General features: G+C 54.2%; 1 protein-coding gene across 1 annotated transcript in view; it reads left to right on the top strand.

Moving 5' to 3' along the window:
- Window positions 1–956: 956 nt before the first annotated feature.
- Window positions 957–19,126, top strand: part of NRG2 (neuregulin 2) — a gene marked incomplete at its 5' end in the record, with an annotated part of 177,219 nt that continues 159,049 nt past the window's right edge. Inside the window, one exon of the mRNA XM_082771874.1 lies at window positions 957–1,392. Within this exon, the coding sequence (XP_082628000.1) occupies window positions 957–1,392 (436 nt within the window). The remainder of the gene's footprint in view (window positions 1,393–19,126) is intronic.

Below are 19,126 nucleotides of genomic sequence, written 5' to 3'. Positions count from 1 at the left end.
TGTCTGAGATGGAGGGAACGCGATTTGCCTTCTTCCCGGGGACCTCCAAGCCCTGCAGGAACAGAGCGCAGCTGGGTGCCGGGGAGGGAGGCTGCAGAGGACATCCCCAGGGGACTCCCCGTCAGCTCCCCCCCCGAGGGCAGGGAACCACCGCGGGGCCCGGCCGCCCCGCGTCCCCCCCCCGAGATGCGGGGGTCTCCGACGAGCGGGGAAATGCCGAAGATGGGGGGAGCGGGGAGCAAGGCAGGAGCAGAGGGGCGGCGGGGAGTGGCCGGGGGAGCATCCCGGGGCGCGGGGGGCGCAGACTGCGGGAGCATCCGCGGTGGGAGTGGGGAGGGGGAGAGCGGGGGGGAAGGACCGGCAGAGGGAGCATGCCGGGGGGTGGGAGTTCCGGCTGCGAGAGCAATCGGGAGGGGGGCGCAGGGGCTTTCTGCGGTGAGGAGGGCGGCTGCGGCGGGGGATCCAGCCGCCAGAGCATCCTAGGGGAGGAGGCCCGGTGCAAGCCGTGTCGCGGGGGGCGGGGGGCTCCGTGCTCCAGAGCATCCCGGGGGATCGGGGGAGGCGAGGGGGGGTGGAGGGGTTACCTCTGCAGCATCCCGGGAGGGTCCCCACCTCCCTCTCTCGCAGCGGGGCCGACTGCCGTGTGTGTGTGTGTCCCCCCCAACCACCACCACCACCACCACCTCCCCAATAGCGCGGCACGGGGCGCGCCCGCCCCGTCCTTGCCGGGAGGGCTTCGCCTCGCTGCGGGGCCCGGCCGGCGGCGTCCGGGAGCACGGCGGGGACCGCGGCAGCGAGGCTGCGGCTCGGCTCCACGCCTAGGGGCGCCGCGCCGGGAGGAGGGTCCGGGTCCGCGCCGCTCCGCCCCGCCGCGCCCGCCCGCCCGCCGCGCCGCAGCCCCGCAGCCCGGCCGCCGCCGCCGCAGGGCCGGCGGGGAGCGAGCGGCAGCCGGCGGCATGAGGCGCGACCCGGCGCCCGGCTTCTCCATGCTGCTCTTCGGCGTCTCGCTCGCCTGCTACTCGCCCAGCCTCAAGTCGGTGCAGGACCAGGCGTACACGGCGGCCGTGGTGCTGGAGGGCAAGGTGCAGTCCGTCGCCGCCCCCCCCCCCGCCGGCGGCGGCAATGACAGCCGCGGAGGCGCTGGCCCCGCCGGGGGGGTGCTGGTCAAGGTGCTCGACCTGTGGCCCCTCAACAGCGGCGGGCTGCAGCGGGAGCAGCTCATCAGCGTGGGCTCCAAGGCGCCCTGCTTCAAAGTGAAGCGCAACCACCGCTACATCTTCTTCCTCGAGCCCACGGAGGAGCCGCTCGTCTTCCGCACCGCCTTCGCCCCGCTCGACACCAGCGGCAAGAACCTCAAGCGGGACGTGGCGCGGATCCTCTGCGCGGACTGCGGTACGGGCCCCGGCGGGGGCGGCGGGGAGCGGCGGGGGGCGCCGGGCCCGGGCGGCCGGGGGACGGCAGCGGGGCGGCGCCGGGGCAGCGGGTGCCCGGCGGGTACCACCGGCGGCACCGTGCCCCGCCCGGGCTGGGGGCCGCTCCACCATCGCCCGCACCCCCCCGTGCCGGCCGGTACCGGGGCTGTGCCTGGCAGCGGGCCCGGCAGCGCTCCCCCCGGGCACGGCCCCGGGGTCTTGGTGCGGGTTACGGCGACCCCACTCCCCTCCCCGGCTCGAGGTCCCGGTCTTGCCCCCGCTGCCCCGGTCCCCGGGCGCCGCGCCAGCAGCGCAGCCCCGAGCCCCGGTGCGGGGCGCGGAGGATGGGCCCGTGGCCCGGCTCCTCTCGGCCCTTACCGGCGGCTTCGGGGCGCTGAAGCCTTCCGCCCCCCCCTCCCCGACCACCCCGTCGGGTGCTGCTTTCCCCGGTTTTCCTCGGTAATCGCGGCCAGCCCCCGGCTGGGAGCGCCGTTACCGGCATGCGGTGGTGGCTCCGTTAACTCTGTGCGCACTGGTGCTGCCTGGTGCATTCCTCTCCCCAGACGTGTTTACTAATGCAGAGACGGGCCTTTCCCCGGGCTGGGCGAGGGGCCTGGAGCAGATGCTGGCTCCCCAGGTGTGCTGTGAGCGCCGGGAAGTTTTGCCTCCTTCAAAATAACGTTCTCATTTTCTGAACTTGTTTGTATTGGATTTTATTTTTTTTCTTCTTTGTTTGGTGCGTTTAGATTTCTGCCTTTGACGTACCTGCTCGGTTCTCTCTGTGTGCTGTGTACTGCTCCTTCGTTGCCTTTCTAAATGTGGTTATGAAATTACTTCGACAGGGGAGTGCCTGCCACAGCGTTACTCGTGTTGTGCCCGATTTTCTCTGCTGTCCTCCGGCAGGGTGAATACCTGCGATGGGCTGGGGGCGGGGGACCAGGAGGAGACAATGACTGCATTTTCCCAGGGTTAGGATCTGAGCTTACAAAAATGCAAGGCTGGCCCTTAGTCCAGCTTTAGCGCTCAGATCCTGTGTCATAAAGCCCCAACGGGGCCAGCGTGAAATGGAGCTCCAAGAGCTGTACTGTGTCGTTAGAAACAAATTTGAGTCTCTCGTGTTTGGTGGCTTGCAAGGATATACAGGGCCTGTCTGCAGGGAATTCTGGTTCTCCACTCAATGACAGAATGCTGCACTTGCCCATCGGGTTAATTGGCCGTTTGCCTCATTAGAGGCAAGGTGCTACACTGGTAATTCTTGGCTCCGTAATGAACATATGTGGGCTTTGTTGTTGTGTTATCAGATAGGTGTTTCTGGAGCAAATACTTTGCCATTCTGGGCTGCTGACCCCAGATTTTGAAGGCCAGACCTGTCTCTATTTTTAGCTACCCAAAAGATAAATTTAGAAGATTGCATTTCCTGGGAGAAAGGTGGAACCTTGCACATCATAATATGTTGTTGAGGAAAATGGGCTAGGACGGCATATGAGAAAACTAATTTGGAAGGCACTAATTTCATGTACATCTGTATGTGGGCCATCATGGACATAGAGGATTTAGTGAAATAGCTATTGTGAAGTTAAAAGAAAGATAAACGGGGAACTTCTCAGGTTTGTGGTCTCACAGTCAGGTGAAAGCACGACAAAAGGTACATGGCTTTTTTTTTTTTTTAAGCAGGAAGGATTGCAAACTTGTGTATCTGTGAGCAGCAGGGTATGGCTTTAAGAGGAATGGAGGCTGCTCCGTTGCTTTCTGGATCAGGCCCAAATTGTTATCATGTAGGCTGATGTAACAACAAGTTAAAGGATGTCATTCCGCTGTGACACCTTCTTGGAGCTGATGCTTTTGTTTTTGTGTTTTTGATAGTCTGAATAGGCTCCCTGGCTAAGGGACTCTGCAGGTTGTCGAGAACATCATCTCAGCAGAGCTATACAGCAGATGCAAAAGGAAAAAAAGCTGGTGGTTGGGAACTGTCATAACTGTGGTTTTGTCAAGTGACGAAGTTTAAATGGGAGCCTCAGCATGCTGCACTTGTAGTTCCCCAAGCAATGCATGCTCTTGTTTCGGCTGGGGCACCAGGAGGTTGGTTCTGAAGGTGACATTCCTGGCAGGATCTTCTGATTTGTAGCATCTGAGCTGCTGGAAAGGTGCATGGACTGGGAAACCAGGCCATGGTCTGTTTTCTTGCTCCTTGGTTTCAGCTGGGAGAGGAAATCTGAAGAGACACCCGTCTATTTCTCATTCTCGCTGCAGATGGGGGCAGTGGACAACTCTAAAATTAACAGAAGGTGAAGTGTCTGGACAAAAAGTGATCTCTGAGGGACAGCCATGCTGCAGCCATGCTGCATATGGTATTATAGAGCAAGGAGGAGAGGTGCTGGCACCACTGCTGAATGATCAGAGACGGACCTCATGGCTCTGATCACTATCCCTCCACTTCCAAAGATGGAGGCCTTGCAGGACCGTCTTCTCCCTGCTCTGGCTCTGTGCCTGGGTGTTTTCTAGTGATTCATACCCTTCCCACAGGCTAAGATGCTGTGTCCTCTGCTCTCACTGCTTGCTGAGGTCCAGGATGCGTTGCAGGACCAGGCCTGTGATTGGAGCACCTCTGTCTCTCTCCAATCTCTGCTGTTGCCTGCACAGCTTGCTTGGAGAAGAGAAGGTAGATGGTGAGGCTCTTCAGGGGTCCAGACCCTTGCTGGGCAGCGTTGGGAAGGCTGAAGGAGAGGGAAGGACAGCATGGGGCGTGGGAGGCAAAACGGGAAAATCAGTCTGTGCAGCTGGTATGTGCAGAGCTTCAGGAAGCCTGTGAACTTTGGGAATCTGTTGCGGGCCTCAGCTGGACTGCTTCGTGTCTGTCTTCCCCACGCTGAGGTCCAGAAATGGGGATTCTCATTTTGGACAGTCTCACTGCTGGGCAGACTCGGGAGGCTGGGACTTTCCTGCTTGCAAAATCCAGAGGTTTGCAGCCTTTGCATCTCTGCTGCACAGCCATGGGTGAAGTGAGAGAGTGTTTGTGTTCCCCTGGCACACAGGGAGCAACCTGCAAAGTACTGCTGGTCCGTGGTCCCAGGATTGTATGGGTCTCACCACTCACTTGGCCATCTTAAAACCTCTTCTGCACCGGCAGTATTGTTTTTTCATGCGGTTATATAATGCTTCCTGTTACTGCTTCTCCTCCTGTCTCTTTTCTTTACATCCTTTAGCTCCTTAATTTTGGATGATCTCTTATTTCCTCTGTGCCTAAATGCACAGATCAGGAGGAAGGAATAGGTGCAAAACCCAGCACTGGCTTTCACAAGTGGTGTGTCTGTGTGGCATAACATCCCTGCTTGGACCACTTCTGATTTGAGTCCAGAAAGGGGGATGTGTTCTGGATACTCCTCGTCCTCAAGGCTCTCTTGTATCATAATTTGCTTTCCACTCTACATGAACTGATGTTTCTTGTGCAAAAGATGTACCAGTAGGTATTTTATATACTGGGGGGATCTTGAATGAATGGTTGGGATTTAACCTCTTTGGGCACCGATTTCTGCTCCTACAGAGGAACAAATATCTTTCTGCCTCCATATGCAGGAAATTGCAAAGTAGATTTAATTAGATCTTGTACATCTCTTGGAGCACTTCACTGAAAATGCTGCAGATTTCCAGGACAAAGTACACGACTAGCCTGTAGGATTAGTTAGCTTAGTCTGAACGGGTAATCTGGTGGTGGCAGATCCCTGGGAGGATTTGCAGGCACAGGACCTGTTGTTGCAGCAGGTACTTTGTATAAGATGAGGTTCCTGATCAACACCCTCCCTCCTCACCCTCCCTTTTATTTTCCTGGTCAGAAGGTACCTTGAACTCAATGGGAATCAGAAACATGCTGTGGCTGTGTCATTGGGTTTGGGGACCACACATTGCTGGCAGCTTTATCTGTGGATTCTCAGAGCCAGGGTGGTTTTAGCTGGCCTTTGAGGAGAGTAGGGAGGACTGATTTTGAAGGGCCCGCGGGAAAATACAGCCCTCTGGATTGTAGTGTAGGTGTTGCTGCCTGAAATAGCACCGACAACTTTGGACAAGAAGCTCATGCAAAAACATCCCTCTCTTCTATCCTGCAAATCATCTCACTTGCTCCACGGGTGGAGGGGAAGGATACAGGCTCCAGCCAGGGCTCTCCCTGTATCCCAGGACAGCTGTGGAGCAGGGAGCGAAAAAGTTGGATTTTTTCATGTGCCACCTTGCTCATTAGAGTTGTCTAATTTTTTTTTTTTTTTTTTTTTTTTTTCTCACCACCTTCGGAAAAATCACACTTTCTTAGGCTCACAGAGGAGTGAAAACTTGTTTCCTTCTTTCTTTGAACTTCTGCAGATGGGGAGTGGTTACTGAGCTGCAGAAAGCTTTTACCCCTTCCAAGGGTGGCACCCTTCTGCTTGCTCTCTGCTCCTGGTTTGGTGGCACAAGGGGTTCTGCCTGGGCATGGGCATGGGATGGCTGTGTCCCCATGGCCAGTTCACCTCCTTGTCTCCCAGCTGAGTCAGCCATGAGGGAAACTGGCAACTGAAGCTTTGCTCAGCTGGTGCTGCAGGTCCAGCTGTACCTGGAAGACCTGAGGATACACCCACCTGGACACATGCTGTGCATACAGCAAAACCTGGCTAGGTTCTCAGTCCCCATTTCAGAAACACTTCAAACGATGTATCTCCCCAAGGATCTCTATAAGTAACAGGAGACCAACAAGGCTCTTGAACGATCCCAGGAGTTCTGGTTTCTGTATTGAGGGTCTCCCCGTACACAGCCCCTGGACACCAGCTGCTGCCCAGTGGCTGTCTTTGTGCCCTGCTGGCTAATAACCCTTAGATATGGGCCCTGAAGCATAACGGCCTTTCTAAATCACAGGCAACACCTTGTCTTGGGTTTGGATCTGGATCAGAAACTGGTGCATGCTTGGGAGCACAGAGGCAATAAACTCCATCACTAGGCAGAAAGGGAGCCATGTTCTACTGCAGCTGAGCTCCCCACTTGGGTTTGGGCTGGAAAAAGCAAAATGCACCATGATCACCGGGATCTGGGGCCTTAAAGCATCTGGCACGCCTCAAAATCTGCTGTAAAGTCCCTCAAGGTATATGGGCTTTGCAGCAAAGGCAGCACACCCTAAATTTTGGAGCGAGGGAGCCTCTCCCAGCTGGATCAGGCAGGGCTGCCAGTTCCCTGAGCAGCATGGCCTGGGTCCTGTGGAGAATGGCTGCTGCTCTGCTGGGTTTGGGACACTGAATGCTGGTGTTGGAGTGCACCTTGTCTCTGTCTCCCATCCTGAGTCATTGTGTGGCACTGCTGAGTGTAGAAGAGAGCTCTGCTGTCCTGGAACAAGTGTGCAGGATTCCCCAGGGATCTGTGCCTGCCTTTGACAGGCAAGAGTGCAGGTGCAGTGAGAAGGGCACAGGGGAGAGGTGTGAAGTTGTTCAGTGGTGGGCAGCAGGTTTCCAAAGGGCTTGCAAGTCTGTGAGCCTGTGGGTTACTCTGACTGCCTGAGGAATTCTCTCTGTGGAGAAACCTAAATGATAAAGTGACAGGAAGGGATAAAGTGTGTCCACTGAACCAGGATGCACCGTGGCTGGCTCGCAGCTCCTGTCACTCTGCTGGGACCTGTGCTGGATACAGCAGCTTGCTTGGTGCTGGTCATGCTGGCGGGGAGCTGGGCTGGCTGTAGCAAAGGGCCATGAGAGATGTCAGTAATTCTGCCTCTTCCCGTGCTCTCACTGCTGACCAGAGCAGGCTGCCAAGATGTGAGCACGCATCCTCCAAAGCTGCTGGAGCACTTTGATGTCTCAGTGGTACTGTTTAAAGGAGAAGGATCCCTGGGGAGCCATTCTCTGTGCTGTGCCATGCTCTGTCCAGTGCAGATGGTGGAGGACTCAGGTCCTCAGTGGAAGCTCGGAGATTGTGTGCAGCCAGGGGAGGCTCCAGAATAAGCTCATCTCCCTAGCAACTTTGGTAGCCAGGCATCTGCTTGCTTACTGAATTGGATATGCAGCACTCACACCCCCCCAGCGGGTGCGAGCACCTCTCGGTGCTTTCTTCTCAGGTCTGGGAGGATGTGGAGAGGTCTGCCAATTGCCTGAAATTTTGGGGACAGCGTATGGAGCTGGCAAAGCTGGGCTAAAGATCAAAAGGAAGATGAATCACTGTGCTGCTCTTCTACTGAATGACCGTGCTTCCAGTGCTCGGCTGCTGTGGTCTCAGATGCTGGGCCGTGTGCTGCAAAGCTTGGCCAGAAGGGTCAGTAAAAACTACTTTCACTTAATTCCTGCGGGCCAGCTCTGTCCTGGATAAGAGGGTGACCAATGTGGAGGAGGCAAAATGTGAGGCTCACCAGAACATGGGGTACCAGAGGAGTACCAGAGGGGACCAGATGATTTGCAACTTGAATCAAAATGTGTGCAGCTACAGACGGGCAAACATGGGATGTGATCAGGTTGGAGGAGATCACCTCTGTGCTCAGACGATTTGAAGAGAAGTTTTGTATGAATGCCACAGCAGACAGTACTGAAGATGTTATGGGGAGGGGGAGAGTTCATATTAGGGGGAGAAAAAAGAAACAGGAAAAGATACTCAGTGGGCTGGTGAGAGACAGAAGATGCCACTTTGGAGACCCAGGGCACTGGTGATCAGCTGGGCAGGGGTTTCTTGCCTCTTTGTGTGTTGGGATTAGCCAGCTCTCTGTTTCAGGGAATCCTCTCTGTTTTTTTGGCCTTTACTGCCCTGAGGTAGTAAAGGCGAGCAATTGGTCCCTTAAGGTATCTCTGCAATCCCAACCATGACCAAAGCATGACCTCCTAGAAACGCTGCTCAGGATGAATCAGGGGTTGAAAGTCATCTCGGCCTCATGGTGTTGCTATGGGCTCAGCCACCAGTGGCCCCAGCTGGTGTGGCACCTTGAGGATGGAGCTGGGTGGGCTGATGAGAAGAAGCTGTGTGCATAAAAAGAGGCTAGAAGACGGCAACAGCCTTGACAGGGCTGGGGGAACTGAAAACAAGAGGTATCTGTCCCCTTGTCAATGGTAGCCTGGTGTGGATCTGTGCGAGAGCTGTCAGCAGAGCATTTTGACAGCAGGTTGAGTGGGCAACCATCAGTAATTACCCTGGCATGGCTGACCTCCTTGCAGGCAGAAATAGGGATTAGAGAACTGCTCAGGTCCAGTCCCACTCTGTTGTAACCCGGGGACAAGGTACTTCAGCTCACAACTTGTCCCTGGCCAGGACAGTCCTTTAAAATCTCTTGCCCGGGCTGTGTGGCTTCAGTGATTCTTACTGGTCCCCCCACCTACCCCACGCCCTGTTGGCCACAGCAGGACAGTGCCAGGCTTTGCTATACTCCCATCTCTTATTGTCTGCTGCCCTGTGGAAGGCGGATGAGTTGTCTGCTGTGTCCTGATTTCACAGGAGTGGTTGGTGGCAGGGTGGCTGCTGTGATATCCAGGCTCAGCATCCCTCTGGGGTGGGACACACATGCTCGATGGGTGGGGATGTGTTGTGGTCATGAGAGAACCCCCAGCTCCCACCCTTTTCATCCCATCTCACCCTTCCTGGCTGGGAGGAGACCGTTCTTTGACCTCTTGATGAAGCTGAGGGCTCTGGGAACCCTTCTGATGGGCTCAGGTGCTGGAAATGAGCTGGTGGGATGTGCTGGTGGGAGGGTGGGGATTGGAATCAGCTGTGCTTTCTGGGCTGTCTCAAAGCTGGCAGTGAAGCACCAGCCCTGGCTGCTGCACTCAGAGGAGCCTGGCCCCTTCAGACCTGGGCTCCCTGCTGCTGTGCCATCTGCTGACACTGTTTGGTGGGCTTGGGGCAAGCCAAGGTAAGGTCAGGATCGGGCATGGCCTGTGCTGTAAGCCTCTACCCAATGTAAAGTGCACTGAGTGTGACAATCAGCAACATGTCTCTTTGCCTTGGGGACTTGGCAAGGGGTATGAGTGGGCTGTGAGATGTCTTCCTTGGGGCTTGGGTCTTCCCCTGGGTCTGTGGGGTGGCAGTAACCTCAGTGATGGGAAGAGGTGTCTCTAGCCACTGCCTGGGCTCACTGCTCTGGGTGCTCCATCCTTCCTATCTCCTCCCCACCAGCCTTCCTTGGCTGCCCTGTGCGCCTCAGTGCGGAGGAGTGGCTGAGTCTCCCCTAGGCTTTTTGCCTTGAGCCAAGCTGACGATTGCTGGTGGGAGCCCAGCCCCACCAGTCAGCATCCCTGGGAATATCACCAGCTTGTGGGGTCTCAGCCTTCTCTCTGTATCCACGAAGGGAGAACTGGGCTGCCCTGGTCCCTGTGCCCTGTGCAAGGAGGCTGCCTCAGCCTGCGATACCAGCGCTGTAGGGATGCTGGGCACCTGCACCTTCCTCCAGTATTGCACTGTCTGCCAGGATCTGTTTCCTCATCCTGGCCCTGAGCTCTGTGAGGAGTTGTCTGGTGAGGCTGGTGTGACCTAGGGGTCTTCTTGTGGTTCCCTGGCACTGGGGATGTGCTCACGATCTTCCTGGGCAGCTGCACGGTTATGTCCTGCACTGGAACAAAGCAGGGATTCTTGTTCTGGACCTTCCTGCAGCTCCTGGCTTGGTTTGGCGCACTCCATGTGCATGGCAGGAGGAGCTAGTGCCTGTTTCAGTGTCTGCACACCCAACCCTGCTTCTCCAGCAGCACTGCTGGCCCCAAGCAAATGGGGCAGACATCTAATGTGCATCCCACCATCCCAGTGCTGCCCTGATCCTGAGCACTCTCAGAAAGATGCCTTGGTGTCAGAAAGTGGGGATGCAGCTGGAGTGGAGGTTTGCTATAAAGCGGGATTGCTCTTCGGGCACTTTTTCTTCTGAGGTTGGTGATTTAAGCTGGTCTTCCCTAGTATGGTGAACAGGAGAGGCTGGGTCTGCAGGCTGATTCTCTGTGCTGTCCTTTCTTGGATGTTCAGGCACAACAGTGACTGCAGGGCTTGGCAAACGTAGTAAGAGTCTGAGGCCTGAGCATGCCCTGGAGCCCAGGTGGGCTCATAGCCCAAAGGGAAACCTAGAGGAGGGTGAGGTGGCCTGGTGGCTTTGGGATGATGAGATGCAGGTAAGATGCTGGGAAGGACCCTGAGGTTTTGGGGCGCTGAGTTGGATGTACAAGGAGATATAGCTTAATCTGGGTAGAAAACAGGGATTTATTCTTCTCTACCCACAAGAACTAGGGTGATGAGAAGCAACAGGCATAGGGTCACCCAAAGAATGTTCTTTTTATTTTGCTGTGCTGCTGAGGCCAATGTGAAGAAGCATTATGCAGGCTCCCAGGGGTTGTGTCTGTGTGTATGGGATAGTTGGGGTGCAGCCACTGATTCTGGATTTCCCCAGATGCATCACTGCCAGAAGTGGTGGGGTGCCAGGGGAGGGGCACAACATGGGTGTTGTGATTGCAGCCCCAGGAAGGCTGTGCGGTGCAGTAAGGCAGTGGCATGTTTCTCCTTTTAATGAAGAGTAATTATTTCGTGAAGCCTGATCTCCCTCACCTGGGCCAAGCTCCAGAGAAGGAGCTTTGTGGAGCATCTGCCTTATTTCTACCTGATGGTCAGTCAACCTGGAGGCTGCAGCACAGAAAGCCAGCTGCTGTTGTGTGGGTTTGTCCCAGCCCTGTATGTGGGTGGCTGTGCCATTGCACACATGGCGTGGAGTTGTGTTTGTGCCTCTTCATGCTCTGGAGGAAATGGGTGCAGGCAAGGGGGCTGTGCATGGAGATTTGGGTTCACTTCCCATCTGTGCCACTGACAGTAGGAAAGCTTCTTAGCATCCCCATGCTGTGATTCCCTGCCTGGCAGGATGCTGCTTTGCATGCTCAGCTAAGGAGCTGGCGGAAACTGGTCATGCACTGGATTATGTATCGGTATATCAGCACTGGAAATCAGCAGAAATAGCAATGAAAGTCTGTCCTTGCTCCAGCACCTGCCACTGATGGATCTCAGAGTATCTGGGATTCATCCCCCTGCGTGCAGGGCTGTGTCTGCAGCTGACCGCTCCTCCTTGGAGACAGCAGACCCTGCTCAAAATAGGACAGATCCTGTGGTGGTACTTCACACAGCTGGGAGGATCTGAGTGGGTGGCTAGGAGTGGAGGAGCCCTGGCTTGTTCCCAGAGCAGGTCTGCAAGGGACCTGCCTGCTGCCAGCCAGCAGCTTGTCGACTCTCCATGGGTGGCCATCTAGCTTTCCCAGCCGAGCTCAGCTCACAGCAGAGGTGCTACATCTGCAAAGACATAAACCTGTGGTCCCCAGACCTGTCTCTGATCTGCAGCGGCACGCTCTGTCTGTGTGGGGGAGCTGTGACGTGTCAAGAGATGATCTCTGTCAGTCCATCGCGTGGTGACATGCAGGCTCTTGGCATCTAGGCTGTTTTTCTCATTCTCAGAACTAGCTGGGAGTGCTGGCAGCGAGCACTGTTCCCCGAGGGCACTTGATTCTGCATGGTGGTGTGGAGAGACGATTTCCCAAGCTGTTGGAGCAACTTTGTGGTGCGTGTTGTGATGGAGGATGCTTGGGTAATGGGGCCTGAGCAGCTGGTCTGTTTGATGCTTGTGAAATTCTGCAAATCTGTAGCTGCTGTGTGGGTCTGAGCAATTTAGGTTGTCTTGTATGTTGAAATGACTCTGAAAGTTGCCATCAAGGCCCACTTTGCAGCCCTCTGGGATGCTACGTGGCAGTAAATATTACTGGGAGGCAGGGCTGTGTGTGCAGGTTGACTTCTGCAGACTTCCTGGTGAGAGGAAGGTGCTCAACACCTGTGCTGAGAGAGCTTATCCAGAGCCCTCCTGCCTCAGGTTGCAGGTGATCTCTGGCCTCTCTTTCCTTCCCAAGAAGGCACTGTGAGCTGAAGTGCCTTCTCCATGTCATCAGAGCAAAAGCACAGAGACCAGAGCAGTCATGTCAGGACAGCACAGGTGCAAGAAAGCAGAGGAAATCTGGCCCATGGGATTGACACACCTGTAGAGAAAACAGCTGAATTTGCCAAGAAAGTGCATGCTGTCTCTGTAATCAGACTGGTAGCTGTGAACTATGGCCATTGCAGGAATAAGGTTCCAGATGGTTCTCCATCTCTCGAGAGGAGAGAACTCCATGGTGAGCTTTGAAATTGCTGCTCTCATTAGGTCATTGGCCAAACCTCGGATTTGGATGTTAAAACATCCAGAAAAGGGTCTGGTGACTGCTAAATCAGAGATGCATTAAGTGGTTTCTGGCTTCAGAATGGCAGATAGGCACATGTGATGGTTCTGATAGGAAACTGACCTTCTCAAACTTACCTGCCAGGAGAGGGGCTATGGTTTCCCTGCAGTGGCTGGTGCCAAGGCAGCCCTGGGTGGCTGCAGGATTGCAGCTGCCTGTGCTGGGTGCCAGCTGCATGGCTGCAAGTGCTGGTGCTGAGCTTTGGGGTTTTGCCATCAAGGTGCTGCTGGATGCAGCACTGCAGGTGGGGCCTCACAAGAGCAGAGCAGATGGGGACCATCACCTCCCTCCACCTGCTGGCCACTCCTCTGTTGATGCAGCCCAGGGTGCAGTTGGCCTTCTGGTCTGCAAGCGTGCACTGCTGGCTCATGTCAAGCTTTTTACTCACCAGAACCCCCATGGCCTTCTCTGCTGGGCTGCTCTCCATGCGTTCTCCCAGTCTGTCCTCATGTCTGGGGTTGCCCTGACCCAGGTGCAGCCCCTTGCACTTGGCTTTGTTGAACCTCTTTAGGTTCACTTGGGTGCAATTCTTAAGATTGTCCAGGTTGGGGACAACTTGGGATATTCTATGATTCTATGTTTCTATGATTCTGGGTTCCTTCGAATGGCATCCCGTCCTGTTGTATCAACTGCACCACCTAGCTTGGTGTCATCAGCAAACTTGCTGACAGTGCACTCGATCCTATTGTCTATGTCATTGACAAAGATATTAAAGAGTACTGGTCCCAAGATGGACCCCTGAGAGGCACCATGTCTCACTGGCCTCCACCTGGGCATAGACCCGTTGACCACCACTCTCTGGGTGTGGCCTTCAAGCCAATTCCTTATCCAATGAATGGTCCACCCTTCAAATCTATATCTCTTCAATTTAGAGATAAGGATGTTGTGTGAGACCGTGTCAAAGGCCTTACAGAAGTCCCTCAGCCTTCTCCATGTCTGTTGTTACCAGTTTTCCCTCCTTGTTTACCAAAAGGGGTACACTCTTCTTGGCCTTTCTTTTCTGAGCAATGTCCTTATAGAATCCCTTCTTGTTATTCTTTGCATTCCTGGACAAGTTTAATTCCATCTGTGCCTTGGCTTTCCCAATCCCATCCCTGCACATCTGGACAGTATCCCTTTACTCTTCCCAGGCCACATCCCCTTGCTTCCACTGCCTGTGCATTTCCTTCCTACGCTCATTTTGACCAGCAGGTCCTTGCTCAGCCATCCTAGTTTCCTGAAGTCCCTGGCACTTCACCTCCTGAGCCTGTGAGGTGCTGAAATGCAGCACATAGATCTTTGCAGAGTCTCTGACTCTGTCCCCAAGAGGCTGCAGGGTTCATACTCGGGTATTTATTAGGTGGGCTTGTCTGGGGGCCACTTCAGAGATGACAGTGGTGCAAAGCTGAAGGCAAAGCAGCTTCCTCCCTCTCCTTTGGTCTGAGGGTGTAAGGAGCAGGGTCAGTGATGCCTCAGTAGGGCAGATGGCCCTGGGGAGGATCTGTGCTTGCTTCCTCTCAGGGCAGGGGTAGAACTGGCTAGGACTTTTCGTGTGGCCTGAGACATCCCTGTGAATGGGGAGGGTGGGAATAAAGATCTTTAACTGTGGTATCAGGTGGGTGCTGCAGGGAGGGAGAATCCAGGCACTCCCCTTCTCTCCTGGCTGCCTATCTCCTGCCTGGTGCAGGGCAGCTCAGGTGCCAACGCTGTTGAAGGAGGGCCCCAGAAGAGAGGATGGGCCAAGGGACATGTCACTGGCAATGGTTCATACTGTGGCAGCCCCAGCTGCTGCACAGGTTGCCACTCCACACCTCCTGCTGGCCTTGAGAAAGGAAGAGTGGTTGTAGTGAGAGGCAGTGCTTGTGTGAGGGCCTGTGTGTTTGGGCTCCTCCTGTTGAAAACCAAGGTCAGCCACTAGCCAGGAGTTCCCAGGAGTTATCATGTCAGTGGGAAGGGGTGAGTGTGGAGCCTGTGGAAAACATATCCATGTCCCTAGGACAGAAACCTGCCCAGCAGTGAGGCTTGGAGGCCTGTAGCAGACAAACACCTTCCAGTAAGTTGGGCTAATAACAAGATTTTGTGTGGAACAGATTTATACTGGTCTAAATTCATCTTTTGCAGGAGGGTGGTGGAATGGCACACATGAGGGTAATATGGCTGCAGCGTCTGAAGGAAACCCCCACTCCTAGAAGTCTTAGTTTTATGACCAGGCCAATGTTCTTCAAAATAATGTGTTTTCTCCTTCTCTGTGTGACCAATGATATGGGAAACCCTTCTACAAGGACATAAATTCTGCCCATCACTGGCTTTCTCTTGGCAGTGCTGAATTTCCTCCTGTGCTGCTGTTGTCTTTCTCCTTTCCCCCTTCTCCTCTTCTCCCTCCCACACCCACTATTCTCTATCATGCATCCTCTGCTTTCAGAGCAGTAATTGCAGATGAGCTCAGAAAACCATAACATGTTTTTAATGATGGCTTTGGTTTCTTTTTCTGCAGTGTTCTCTGAGGCTGCACCCTGTTAGAAAATATGAATTTGTTTCAGTGAGTCTTTTTGTTTAGACTTGAGGAAATTTCCTTAAAATTCACTTTTAATATGATAAATGGGAATATGAAGTTGTCCAGTGTCATTAAATGTGCAGAACACTCAGATTGTACCTGCCTGCTAGAGAGGACTCTCAGCATCCCTTCTAGATGTCCCTGTTGCAGGAGGTTGCTGGTGAGACACAGGCATTTTTTTTGTAGGAAGTAAGGTGATTTTTGAGGTGAAAAATCACAGAAGTCTGCCTAGAGCAGACCCTTGTGCCCTACCTAATAACCTGTGATGAAATAACAGGCCTGGTAAATGATGGGAGAGCAGTGGAGTGCTGGAGCACTCACTGGGAGAGCACTCCTGGAGTGCTGGGTCCAGTTCTGGGCTCCCCAGGACACGAGGGACATGGAGCTACTGGAGAGAGGCCAACCAAGGGCCATGAAGGGGATGAAGGGACTGGAGCATCGCTGCTATTAGGAGAGGCTGAGGGAGCTGGGACTGTTCAGCCTGGAGAAGAGAAGGCTCACAGGGAATCTTGTTGATGCCTGTAAATAGCCAAAGGGAGTGTTCAGAGAGGACAGAGCCAGGCTCTTCTCAGTGGTGCCCAGTGCCAGGACAAGAGGCAATGGGCACAAACTGAAGCACAGGAGGTTCCCTCTGAGCATCAGGAAACACTTTTTTTTACTGTGTGGGTGACCAAGTACTGGCACAAGTTGCCCAGAGATGTTGTGGCATCACCCTCTTTGGAGATATTTAAAAGCCATCTGGACACAGTCCTGTACACCCTGCTCTAGATGTCTCTGCTTGAGCAAGGGGTTAGACCAGATGACCTCCAAAGATTTGATCCAACCTGAAGAAGTCCATGACTGTGATCAGCTCAGGACCTCTTGCCCACATGGTTCTCACTTGCCTGTTATCGACTGCTGGAGACTTACTGGATATGTGGATCCCCCTGGTTTGTTCAGGGGTTTGGGTTTGTATGTTAGTGTTTTTGCTATAGGGTACCAGAAACCCTTGGTGAAGCCGGCAGCTGGGGCCAGCACTCTGGTCTCCATGCTCCCTGCTAGTGAGTTTAGTGGAGGTTTCCACATAAAAAAGGAGCACTGGAGTCAAGGAGCCTTGTATCTGCCTGTAGAGTGCAGAGCCAGGGCTGTACCCGTGCACTCACCTGGCTCCTCTGGCCTTGTATGCTGGCTCTACGTTCCTCATCCTTTCTGAGCGAGAGCTGTGAAGGGGTAGCATCTCTCCCATTTGGCTTCATGGGACAGAGGTCACTCCAGTGCTGTCAGATGCAAAATGATGCACAAGAATACACATATGAGTTCTTGTGCAGCCATGCAACTGAGTCCTGAGAGTCCATCACCCACGCTGCTTTGGACCAGGTCTGTAATATGCTCACTGCTTGCTTTCCCTTCTCCCACTCCCCATAGGTCTTATCCATTCCTGCTGAGGCCCTACTTGTCCGTATGAGGCAACTATGACAGGTAGGAGGCTAAGAGCCCTTTGAACACTCTCGTGTCCTCCTGTCACCCCCAGTGCCCTCCTAGGGATGTAGCAGCATGGACTGAACTCTCTCCAGTCTGTCTCTTGGGCAAAAGGGGGGCTGGGATAGTGTGAGGAGCAGCTCTTTGCTGTCTTCAAACTGGAGTGTATTTCACTTTTCCTTTGTAAAGAGACGCCCAGTGCTGGGCTTGGTGGTGTTGGCAGTCCTGCCTGTTCCCTGCTTCTCAGCCACCACCACCTGCTCCCCGCTCTGCCTTCCTGTGCAGGTCGGTGATGCAGAAATGACAGGGTGAGGACAGAGGCAGCAGAGAACAGCTGCCAGGAAGTCTGCAGGGTGGACATTTTGCCTTTCTGCCCTGCAGCCTTGGGAGAAAGTATCCAGGTGAGAGCAAACATCTTGCCTGTGGCAAGGGACCGTGATGCTTGTTCTAGAGCAAGCAGGTGAGCGGAGTTGAGTGGCATGCCTGGGGCTTCTGGTCCAGCTGGTGGCCTCTAGCTGCTGTTGAAACCTCTGCAAATAGATGTGGGACCAGAACAGTTTGTGCAGATGGGCTGTGACTGTCCTGGCCCTTCTGACCTCTGCTGTGATCCTGTGACCCGTGTTCCCTCTGGTCTGCTGGACAGGCAGCAGCCAACCCATGCTGTTTGCTGCCTGTTCCATGCTCAGCAGCTGGGTCTGGTTTTGCCGAGGGTGCTAAATGGTGGGTTCAGAGTATGAATGGGAGCAATGGAAGGGGACAGGCCATTCCAGACAGGCAGCTATTGTTGTTTTGGTATGTGAGAGCTTCCCTTCACCTGTGTGCCTTGGTTTCCTGCACTGACTGTGCATTGGCTTGTGCAACACAGGCTTCCAGAGGCTGCTGGCAACAGCAGTGCTGCTGCTGTGGCTTTGTATCCCTCGCAGCCAAGATTGGTCAGAGTCCTTGGAGAAGCCTTCAGAGTCACATCAGCATCACTGCTGGTAGCTGAGCCAGCTCAGTGCAGGGGATGTGCTCAAATGCCATGGGGAGAATGTGCGAAAGAGAGAAGGCACCAGCAGCTAAAGCAGAACAGGGTTGGGTCACCTTTATTGATGCTCCAGCAGCCTTGTTCAGAGGCAAATGGAATAGTCTTGATGTTGAGGTATTGCACTGAGATACTCAGCAGTGTGTGTGCTGTCTGTCAGAAGCTGCATGCTGCATGTGTGTGTTTATGGCAGAGAAATGGAGTAGCTCTGCCACTACCTCTTCCTAAACCAATTCCACCTGGCTCCTTACCCAGTCAGCAGAGGAGAGGAGGGATCTGTGCCTCCTGCCTGTGGATGTGGGGATATTTCCCTCTCCCTCCCCCTTCAATCAGATACTTGCAAAGCTTGTAGCAAGCCAAGCATCACTTGCACTCCATCAGATGTGTGTGTCTATAAAAAGCTTCTCTGGTGTTGCAATTGGGTGGGCTGCCTGTGCCACGTGGTCTCTTGTAAAGGCCTGTGTTGCTGAGCAAGTGGCATTCCACTTATTTTTGGCACTAATAGTCTTTAGTTAATACATAAATTCTGCTTAAATTCTGGATGGAAAATAAATCCCAAGTGGAGGCCCTGCTAATAAGGCAACAGACGCTTCAGGGAGCCTGGGATGCTTGTCAGCAGAGTGGTCATGGCTGCTGAGATCTGAGAGCAGCAACATGCTCATGCATAAGGTTGTTACAACTTCCCATGAGCTGTCGGACTAAATTGCAGAAGAATTAGACAGATGGCCAAGGTGAGGTCTAACTTTAACTGCCAGATCTGGACTCGTTACAGCAATCGCCCCAGTGAGATCCCTAGTCCCGTGCTTGCATGGTGAGAAAAGGAAGGAGTTGGAGCATCAGTTGAGGTCTGCAAAACTGCAAAACACCTTCCCCTCTGACAGTCTGCCAAGAGGCCAAGCTGGTTTGAGGTTCTCTGTAACGCTGCTCATTTCTTACCAACCTGCTGCCATTCACTCCAGTGTATTTCCCCACATCCTGGTTCATCTCAGGGAATCTTCAACCCAAACCTGAGAGTGTCTGACAGCTACATTGGAGTGGCTGTTTCCTTCCAGCAGTATATGTGCATGTGAGAGCCTGACTAGGGAAACCTGGCTTTGGTGGCCAGGCCAAGGAAAGCATGATTTCTTTGTCACTCTGACCTTAGCTTTTGCTCCACTGCTCAGTGTGGTCACCTGAATGAGAGCAGAGCCCAGCATACTGCTGGGGATTTTGTGGCAGTATGCTGCCCAGTGCTGTGGGTACAGCAGGGCAGAAGGCCCACAAGCCTGAGCTCATCATGCATACGTTGGCTTTGAGGGTCTAGGCTGGAGCTGACTCATTTCTGTGCCCCAGCAAGAAGTCAGCTCGGCAGCAGCAGCATTACCTGGTGACTTGCTCACTCCGCTGCTCTGCAGTGATGCCTACCACACAGACATAGGGACAGTGGCTCTGCTCTGGAGCCCAGCAGTGGGAAAAACCCCAATGTGTCCCCTTTGTGTGACTGTGCTGA

This window comes from Aythya marila (genome assembly GCF_965140915.1).
Source record: "Aythya marila genome assembly, chromosome: 14".
Lineage (NCBI taxonomy): Eukaryota > Metazoa > Chordata > Aves > Anseriformes > Anatidae > Aythya > Aythya marila.
This window is presented reverse-complemented; position numbering and strand designations above follow the sequence as displayed.